Raw genomic sequence first — 10,259 nt, forward strand, 5'->3', positions numbered from 1 at the left:
TTACAGCTTATTTTCTTAATCCATACAGTTACGTTTGGATAGAGCCAGACAAGCTATTTCCCTCTGTTTCCAGACTTTATGCTAAGCTAAACTACTGTCTCCCGACTGCTTCATATCTAGCCTACAGACATGAGAGTGGTTTTGAACTTCTCATCTTACTCTCAAAATGTCAAACTGTTCCTTTAATGCCAATATATAGTGGGTTTTAATTAAATTTTCCCTTTTTTAAGGTGTACCAATCACAATTTTTTCATACAATAATTTTAGCATTAGCACTAAAGTTGCAATAATTAATCAATTATTAATTGATTATTTAATTAATCACCAGTTGCCTTAATAATTGATTAATTGGTTTGAGTAGCTCTTTAAGAAAAAAAAATCAAATTCACTTATTCAAGCTCCTTAAATTTTCTGGTTTCTTTACTCCTGTGTGACAGTAAACTGAATAGTTTTGGGTTGTGGGCAAAATAAGAAATTTGAGGATGTGACTTTGGGCTTTGGAAAACATTGATCAACATTTTATACCATTTTCTGACATTTTATTGGCAAACAACTATTAACTGATTAATTGAGAAAATAATCTAGCAATTAATTGACTGTGAAAATAATCATCAGTTGTAGCCCTAATTAGCACTGTCAAAAAGCAATACCTGGATATAAATTAGGAAGGAAATACTTGTATATGAATCAGCCAAAAATAATGACTGAAAAAAATAACTATAAGACAGCACAATAATACATAATGTCCATGTATCCCTGTGTGCAGGCAGGGCAAACTCCAGGTACTACAGTTCAACAGCAATATGAAGATACTAAGGCTGAGGGTGAATGTGACCAACTACCCTGAGCAGGGGAAGCTGGCTGAAGACGCCCACCAGGCCATGCTCAACATCACCATCCCTGATGCACTCAGATACTCTGGTGTCAGATCGACGGTATGTCCACCAGAGGGCAGCAGATGACTTAAAAAAAAATGTCCATTATTAATTATTTACTCATGCTATGTGTTAGTTAACTTTCCCTTTGTGCTTGTGATAAATGTGTGTCTCCTGTCACTTGAACTGCTAATTTTACATTGACTGTGTGTCCAGGACCATGATGTACAATGCAGTTTGGACGACACAGTGATCTGTGAGCTGGGGAATCCACTCAGAGGCCGTGAACAGGCAAGTTTGAATAATTATCATTGGTTTTCTCTCATAGATTTGGACTTTTTACCTCTGCTGAGATGGGTTTGTCACTCTCATTCGCTTGCTTTCATTATCAGGTGTCACTTGTCATCAAGTTTGAGACATCAGGGATCAATCTGTACACAGAAGAGATTGAGTCTGAGCTGCTTCTATCCACGTAAGTGCTTAATATCGATGTATCATTGTATTTCATTTATATCGAAGGCTTGGGTCCCAGTTGTGATTCCACAGTAATTAATTTATGGCCACACATTATTTTACAGTGCATTAATAAGACATAACAAGCCATATCTATATGGCTATATATCAAATAAGACAAAAATTAGAAAAGAAATATGTTCTTTATTAGACAGATTTCACTAGAGGGTAATTAGGGACACATTACAACAGATCTGTATTGTAAACTAAAGCGTTTTATTCCTCACTGTCTAATAAAGAACATGTTATTTCTAGTTTTTGTACAGTTTGTGACATCTACCACATTTAAAGTCGCCTTGTAATTATCAGTGGTTATTGAGGCTCTAAAATAATCACTTAATAATACACTGTCACACACTGCTGCAATAATGTTGTGTCTTCAGTCTTAGTGAGCAGTCTGACCTGAAGCCTGTGCCTGTGGGCCTGCTGATTGAAAACACCATCCTCCCCTCCTTCTCCATGTGAGTCCCATTACCTAACAAGTCATGACGACACACAGTAAAGAGCACAGAAAGGCCGTGGATACTGAAACACTTAATGTCACCTCACGTTATCGTCCTCATAGTGCACAATCATTTCTAACTCTCACCCTGTCCAGAGCGAAGCCGTTGGTGCAAACACAGTTCGGTGGGACTGTGATGGGCGAGTCAGCCATGGTCAACACCAGTGACGTGGGCAGTCTGGTGGAGTTCACCTTCAATGTGAGTCACCTCCACCGCTCAGACTATATTGGACCTCCAGGATTGTATATTGCATCTACAATGTGTGTGCTCCTCACCCACATTTCCCTCATCCCCACCCTGTCTTTGAAGCCTAAACTTTTATTCTTCAGAAGTTTAATATTGCGCGGGGCAGGGATTGTTATGTGAGCTATGGTTTGTGGTGTAAGCAGGACCAGGGGTGGATACTATTTAGGAATTACAAAGTCACAGTCAAGACTGTTATTTCACACCATGTGTTTGATTTCTACTGACGTTAGTGCTGACGTTTTCCACCACTAGGTGAACATGAGGGGACAGCCTCTGGGAAACATGGGGACCCTGGCTGTGGAGTTCGAATGGCCCTTTGAAGTGCCCAACGGCAAGTGGCTGCTGTACCTGACAAAGATCGTTGTTTCAGGAGAATCAGAGATGGAATGTAACCCTCCTGGAGAAGTTGTCAACCTGCTCAACCTAACTGTGAGGCTCTGTTTTTTTAGGCTTTGGTATAGAGGCAGAATACTGTTTGCTCATTTTCCTCAAGAGCCAATTCAAGATTATTTTATTACTGTCACCTTCCCTCACATGGTCAAGTTTCTGCCCACATATCTTGGACACTTTGAAAGACTCCAGATAGAGGTTGAGATAAAAGTGAAAACATAGTGAAGGTACAGATTACAAAAAAATACACAAAGAGTACAAGTGATTCAGCGTCCTCTGAAAACATCTAGGGTTCGTTGGTAGGGGCTCCAAGGGGTCACTGCCCCAATATTGCAAAGACGTTTCAATCATTCCTGTCCACCCCAAAAATGTCAAGTGTTTTCTACTCACATACTTGTATCTCAGCTGTATCTCACAGGCATAACTGCAACCTGACTCTTATTTAAACTTCTAGTCTATTTTTCCGACAATGCGTGCATAAATGCAAGGTTCATGTTGAATAAAAAGGCGATGAATAATATATTTATCCTCATTTTTCAACCTAGGCAGAGCAAAGAGTGCTGCCTTTAGGCTCTCTGCTCTACATTGTAATGCAGGCTAAAATATTACAGCTACAGCCCACATTTTCCACCATTCAATGCTGGACTGAGGTTGCTGGATTAAGTTTCCTGTTTTCTGTTCCAGAATGCAAATGTTATTTTTTTCTTATTGTTTTTTTTTTTTTTTTTTGTTAGTATTTTGTTACAGTTGTTATTTATGTTATTTTATACTTTTCAGAATTGGATGGCGTATGTTTCATGTCATTTTGTTGCAGGTTGTAACCCTTAGTGAGGTGGCTGTTACATTTCTTGAGATAAGCTGTATTTTATAATTCTGACACGCATACCAGCTCCCCCACCTCTGACGTGAATCCAGCGGGACTTTTGATATATGTCAGGCTCATCATCTAATCTAAATCCTATTTCTGTGTTCTGTCAACTACACAAAAGCTTCTCTGTTCTTTCATTTTTTACTGTTTACTCCTGCCACCCACGACTTACGCACATCCCAAAATGTCCCATTACTGAAAAGCCACAAACATGGTTACATATTTAGAGAGAGGGACTGGCTTTAATGAAAGGCTTTGAACAAAAACATAACAAGACTTTGAGTCTGCTGCAGTGATACTCAATTTTCTTGGTCCAGGGATCACTTTTGCAAAATGACACGAGGCTGGGGGCCAGTAAATACACAAACGTTAATAATAACATTATGTATTAGAGAAAATAAATAAACATTAAAGGGTCCAAACTCTTCTTTCTTTGAAATTCTATTTTCAAATCAACCGACTTACTATCTTATTAACTAAATTACTGTGTGACAAATAAATCAGAACCGCATTTTAGTTGTAAATGCTTTGGTAACATTTGAAAGACTTTATGTAAGATTAAACATATACACATCCATCATGCAGCTACTGAAATATTGCAGTGATTCATAAACATAAACCATAAAGATAAACTGCTCCAAACATGGACAGAATGAAGATCATATTCAAGTTTTTTCAGTATGGAGTACACATTTCAAGGATCAGAATTATCCTCATTTCTGTATAACTTTTGCTCATCTGCAGCTAATAGTTGTCTTTCCCTGCGAGCTCACCACTGCCTGCTGCACGTTAAACTCTGAAAGACCTCACAAAGATTTTATTGAAAAAAAGAAAAAGAAAAAAATCTTCTTCCTGGGAAAAATGGTGTCAGTTTATTTTCATTGTGAATTAGAAAATGGCTCTCTATCGAGGGCCGGATTTGGCCCGTGGCCTGCAAGTCGAGTATAGTTTAGTACAAGGCATAGTACTGCTTTGAGGTAAATGCTAACGCTAGCTTGCCAACATGCTCATAGTTACACAGCTGGCAGACTGATATTTAGCAGGTATACCAGTTACAATGTTCACTGTGGCAGTTTAGCAAGTGGAGCTCCCCAACTGCCTCTAGAGGGAAAAATGTAATGGTTTCTTATTATTACTACTATGTTATATGGCTTAATCACACATATCTGTCTGTCTTCAATCAGTGGTTGAACCCACTGTTTCTGTTTCTAAATTATTCCCTTTGTTCTTTACATGCCTGACTGAGAGGAACGTTACTGCAATTTAATACAAAAGGTTGCAATGTCTTAAATAGCGACATCTTGGGAACTCTGTCACAGGGGCTATGCTGCTTGCATGTAAATTTGTTGGTTTACCAGTCAAATACCTTTGGGTAATGTACATTAACAATATTCTACATACATTTAACTGACCCAGGCTGATTTTAAGCAAGACTAAATGTCCTTTGACTTTCCTGCCATCAAGTGTAGCCTGTTGTGCTGTTCACAGGCTTCTTACATGTGCTGTAATTCATCGTGACATGAGTGTGAACTGCAGCAGCCAGAGCAGTATGAGTAAATGTGAGTGGTAGAAAAGTGGTGTGAAAATGGTCCCCGAGCCAAACCACAGCTGTTCAGAAATACATTTTGAAAAAAAAAAAAACACATCTGTGTCGCCACACACAAACCTCACAGAGCCCCAAATAGAAAGTCATAATGCGTGTGCTCTCGATATAGACAGTGGAAAAGACAATGCTATTCTGAGAAGAATTTGGTAATGTCTTTATCAAAACCAGTAATTACCCTGAGCCCTCTGATGTCATGTCTCTGTCTCCTCTGCTTCCTTCTTTCATTTTCCCTCTCTCCCTCTCTCGTCTTCCAGTTGTCAGGGAGCCGACGAACGCGTCCTAAACGGCAGGTTGTGGTGGATGATGATGAGAACAAGCAGCATATTACTGAGCCACAGGCAACCATCACACTGCTCACTCATCGCAAAGAGACCTATCTCTTGGTAAGAAGTGGATCTGCATTATCAAATGCCCCAGAGTTCTTAAAAATTATATGAAAAAAAGGACCACCTATGTTCACAGTTACCATGAATATCTGCACTAGTTTGCATCCAGCTGTTGTAAAGACTTTTTACTCTGAATCACAAATGTCAAGCTGCTGGTGGGGCCAGAGGAAAAGTCAGCAGGATCGCTTGTCTTGGGATGATGTATATCTGTACCAAATGTCATGGCAATCTTTCTAATAGCTGCTTAGATACTTAAGTCTGGTAGACCCACAGACCAATGCTGCCATCCCTAGAGCAACGACCTACTTTTACTCAACATATACCGCAGTATACAACGTTATCACTGTGTGCAGAAGTGAATCTGCTACTGTACTGGAAGTCTTCCAACTGACTTTAACCATTAGAGCTCATGGACTCCACAGTATACAGCTGTTAATGAACACTTTTCAAACTGTCAGGTCTTCTTGGAGATTGTGTGCGTCTTGCAAAACTGTGTTATTGTCAATGTTTGTTCACTTGTAGGATTGCTCCAAGGGGACAGCGCGCTGTGTCACATTTACCTGTCCACTGCTCAACATGACGGATTCAGCCAAGATTTATGTACGGTCACGTTTGTGGAACAGCACAATGCTAGAGGTCAGCTCACCAGATACAGCCACACACACACACACACACACACACACACACACACACACACACACACACACACACACACACACACACACACACACATTCAGATTAGGTATTACAATACAAAGACAACATAAAGCAATTGACTCACAGTTGTAGACATCTCAGTCTCAATAAACATGGTTGTGTTGACAACATTGACAAAACTGGTTAAGAAGAAAACTAACAACGAGTTTAGCTTTAATTAACTATAATAACTTTGGTCTGGTGGTACAGCAGCAGATACTTCTGTATCTCTTGTCAGATAGCAGCAGGGTGAAGAGGCTGTGACTGGTTTGTGCTATTATCTTTTAGTATCTTTTAGCCTTTCACCTCCCCAATATCACTGGGTACAAAATGTAGAAAATGTTCCTAAATAAACTTTTACTTGGTGATAGTTTTTTTGCAGTCTTACAGAGGGTGTGGTTTTCGACTTCTGTTCTGATGCTGTTTGTGTGTCCCCGCAGGACTATTCCAATGCTCTGAGAGTTACGGTCACAGGCAAAGCCACACTGAAGCTCATTACAGATAAACCAACCCTGAGGATGAACAGTGTGACCAGCATGGTGCGTGATGAAGGCGATGATGACAATGGCTGCAGTTATGATTACGATGGTGATGATTTTACTTGACTCTCTCCACCTTTCTTGTAGTTCGCAGTAGAGATAGAACCGGTGGAGGGGGTGGAGATACCTTATGAGCTCCCGCTATGGATCATCATCTCTGCAGCTGTGGCAGGAATTCTACTACTGGGAATAATCATTCTCATACTATGGAAGGTGAGACGACCAATCACTGCTACACTGATTACACTCCGTATTTCTGCAGACTGTGAATAGCTCTGATTCTCTCCACACATACTATTTTTATACTCACACCAGCAGTCCTCTCTAGATTACATGAAAGCTGTTGACCCATTAATCTGTCTGATCTATAACCTCCTTATCGAGCCATTAGTCTAACCTTTGACTTACCCCTACATGCACCCTCCTCCTCCGCGCGCAGTGTGGCTTCTTCCAGCGGGCCAGCAGGCGGGAGATGTATGAGGCCAAGGCCCAGAAGGCTGAGATGAAGATCCAGCCCTCTGAGACAGAGAGGCTGACTGAGGACTACTGAGGCCCCCATGGGCCCCCCTACAGCACACACCAGTAGTGCTTTTGGGTAACAACAACTCTACAAATGGGTTTTTATTGGATGCTATTAATTATCGCGTTGAGCTTGGGGTGTGATTCAACTTGCTTTCTACTAAACCTTTTCCTCCTCTTTCTCTTTCTCTTATTAATATACATATACAGTACATATATAAATCACAATGAAGTTTGATGTTTCAAAATGTGTAGCACTGGAGCTGATCACTGCCATTCTTCACAGCGCCTGTGAATCCACCAGCAGCGCTGCAACAACCTCAGAAGCAGAACTCTGCTCCACTTCAGATACGTGCTAAGTTTATTGTTGACAGATGCTGCAAGCAAACAGGAGAACAAAAGAAAAAAAACCAAAACTATTTAACTACATTGCCTTCATGGTATCCATGGTAGTGGCACAAAAATTAAGGAAAGAGTGCCAAGCCACCAAAATCTGAGCAAATCGACATTATCAGGAAAAATGCTCCGCTGCTGCACGTTTCTGAAACGTTGCTGGTGGGACATGCAGCTGCGTGGAGGATGGATCAAAATGGTGGCACAGTAGAATTAATGGGTGTGAATTTAAAGAGCTCTCTCCAACCTAATATATTTATTTATTTTTCTAAAAAGCTAAGTATACCAATAGGAATTTATTATGAAAGTAATGCAATTACAATTTCAAGGGGCTTCAAGCACTTTTCATTCACCACATTAAAATTCAAGCATCTTCAAGGATTTCCAGTCCAAACCCTGTTTCTACCTAACAGTGCTTCTGCTTCTTTTTCAGGCTAATACTGTGCATTGTGCTGCTGATATTTATATAATGTCTGTGTTCACTGCTTTATCCGCCTTCTCCTTCTCCCTCAGCATGGGTTTATCTTTTACCTAACTTAATTTTCCGCAGCCTATGAATCCTAAATCTCCTTCTCAACATGCCATTAATCCCAGCTCTCCCGCTGTGTAAAGTGTATCCTCTTTAATGTCACCTCCTTCTCTCTCTCTCGCTCTCTTTCTCCCCAACCAGCTTGGATTCTTCAAGCGAGCCATCTACTACCGGATAATGCCAAAGCACCAGGGGGTGAAAATTCGCAAGGCTGAGCGCTATCAGTTCAATCTGGGATTTCAGCCTGAGGAGCCACAGAAAAAGTACTGGATCACCAACTGGACAGAGATACAGCATTATTACTACTGAGGCCTTTACTTTGGACCCTGAACCACTCACACTGGTTTGACATGGGCCAGACAAAAAACATTGTGCTCAGTGGAGCCAAATGGACATGAACCAATTGTGGATAGAGCATTGTTTTTTGTTTTTTTTTACTTAAGTAGACTTCAACTTTTTCAGTGCAATATACTGAACATTTTGTTTCAGAGATTGTAATTTGTTGAGTATTTTTGATGAATGCAGTGTTGGGGTTGCATTCAAGAGTAAACTGTTAAATGTTAAATTGGTAAATGTAAAATGATTACGACGCAGATTTTTATGTACTGAGTTGGTGTTTGCATGTTCTTTTTTTATTTTCCGAATCCTCGGAGCAAAGTTGCTGGTCATTCTATCATGTTATTTTCCACCATGTCTGTTTTCCTCTCTAATCAGAGGAATGAGTCTATTAATTTTCTCTGTGATTGTGTATGTCTGTGCCCAGACATCACTTTGTGGTCAGTTGTTGTAGTTTATGTGAGGTTTTTAAACCTACAGCAGTCGAGTTGGAGATCATTTTCAAACTGCACTTAGAAATGATGACCAGCATCCACTCTGTTATGAGTGAACAAGCTTCAGTATGTGAATGTCCATGTCAGTGTTTGACAAGGATAACGTAGACATAGACTAGCAATGGTATGATGGAATATGCAAAAACTGGCTATTTTTCTGGCTACATGGAAAAATTATGTCCCTGGTTTCAGGGAATAAATACAAAGCAGAGCAGAACACAGAAAAATTGGCACTCGTTGGTGAATAATACATTTTATAGTCCAGCTGGACATGTTTTAATGGAGCAATGTGAAAAATATAGCCAGAAATTTAATTTCTAACCTTAAAAAAAGAACTAATTTGATCAATAGAATACAAAGATGTAACAGTTATTACATTATGTCTTTGTACTGTGTTGCAGAGATCATAAAGCCAAACCTCTCCACATTGATCAGTACTGAAGAAAGGTCTGGCTCCATACATCATCATTCTGCAATGGAGGAAAAATCACTCTGGCTTTTTTTTTGGACTTCTTTTAATCAATCACAGTTGTCCTGGCTGGTGTTAAGCCCCAGATGCAATGATCCATGCAAAGTGTGAGGAGGGAACTCTTTTGGTGGAACATTTGCATGTTGGGAGGCGAGCCATGACATTAAAATACCTAAATCATTACAAAAGAGAAATTAACAGCTGCTAACTTGTTTGCATTTGTACCATTAGTGACCCAGGTGCTAATTTAGCATTTTTATGTAGGTTGCTGTCTCAGAAGTTGTTGTTGTTTCCTGGGAACAGCAGAAACAAGCATCCAGTGGCAGTCTTATGCCCACAGTATACATCCAGTCAGACATTTACTGAAGTTAGCATGCTAACTAGCTAGCCCTGCCCCATCCTGTTCACCAGTTTGTGCCTCAAGACAAAGAAGAAGAAATGCTTCACACATCTGCTGTCTGTTCATTGCATCTGGAGTCAGAATCCTGGTTCTGTTGTCCATGGTGTAAAAATAAATACACCACTGGTGCTCCAAGCTACAGGTCTGGCCAGACTCAAGTCCTAATATGGCCTCTGATGTCACAGCTAGCAAAGCTAACTAGTGGGCTAGCTACAGCAAAAGATAGTTAGAGAGTATTGAGTACTGCACAGATGATATATTTTTGTAGGCCAACCTGGAAGTTAGCATCACTCTGGTTCTGTAAAAAGACAATAGGATATTTCCTTCTGATTTTGGATTAGTGCAGAAAACACACTCTGTGGCAAATAAATGTTTATGATACTTACATGTTTTGTTATGATTTTTGAGGCGTAAGTGAGTATATAGCTATATAGCTCATGTCCACATTTTAGGACTGAGCAGCAGTTAGCAGTTACTCTGCTGTCCCCTGTGTGCTT

General features: G+C 40.1%; 1 protein-coding gene across 2 annotated transcripts in view; it reads left to right on the top strand.

Moving 5' to 3' along the window:
- itga3b (integrin, alpha 3b) overlaps positions 1 to 10,147 on the top strand; it is a 37,040-nt gene extending 26,893 nt beyond the window's left edge. Inside the window, exons 15-25 of one of the 2 annotated variants that reach the window (XM_084740719.1) lie at positions 767 to 935; positions 1,092 to 1,166; positions 1,268 to 1,347; positions 1,772 to 1,849; positions 1,987 to 2,089; positions 2,390 to 2,566; positions 5,256 to 5,384; positions 5,910 to 6,023; positions 6,524 to 6,622; positions 6,710 to 6,835; positions 8,205 to 10,147. In XM_084740719.1, the coding sequence (XP_084596845.1) occupies positions 767 to 935; positions 1,092 to 1,166; positions 1,268 to 1,347; positions 1,772 to 1,849; positions 1,987 to 2,089; positions 2,390 to 2,566; positions 5,256 to 5,384; positions 5,910 to 6,023; positions 6,524 to 6,622; positions 6,710 to 6,835; positions 8,205 to 8,372 (1,318 nt within the window). In that variant the 3' untranslated portion in view covers positions 8,373 to 10,147. Of the gene's footprint in view, positions 1 to 766; positions 936 to 1,091; positions 1,167 to 1,267; positions 1,348 to 1,771; positions 1,850 to 1,986; positions 2,090 to 2,389; positions 2,567 to 5,255; positions 5,385 to 5,909; positions 6,024 to 6,523; positions 6,836 to 7,061; positions 7,201 to 8,204 lie in introns of those variants that run through there. The other variant, XR_014772170.1, reaches the window with a different exon arrangement.
- The last annotated feature ends 112 nt before the right edge of the window (positions 10,148 to 10,259 follow it).

This window comes from Lutjanus erythropterus, chromosome 17 (assembly GCF_056507025.1).
Source record: "Lutjanus erythropterus isolate fLutEry1 chromosome 17, fLutEry1.hap2, whole genome shotgun sequence".
NCBI classification, from domain to species: Eukaryota; Metazoa; Chordata; class Actinopteri; order Lutjaniformes; family Lutjanidae; genus Lutjanus; species Lutjanus erythropterus.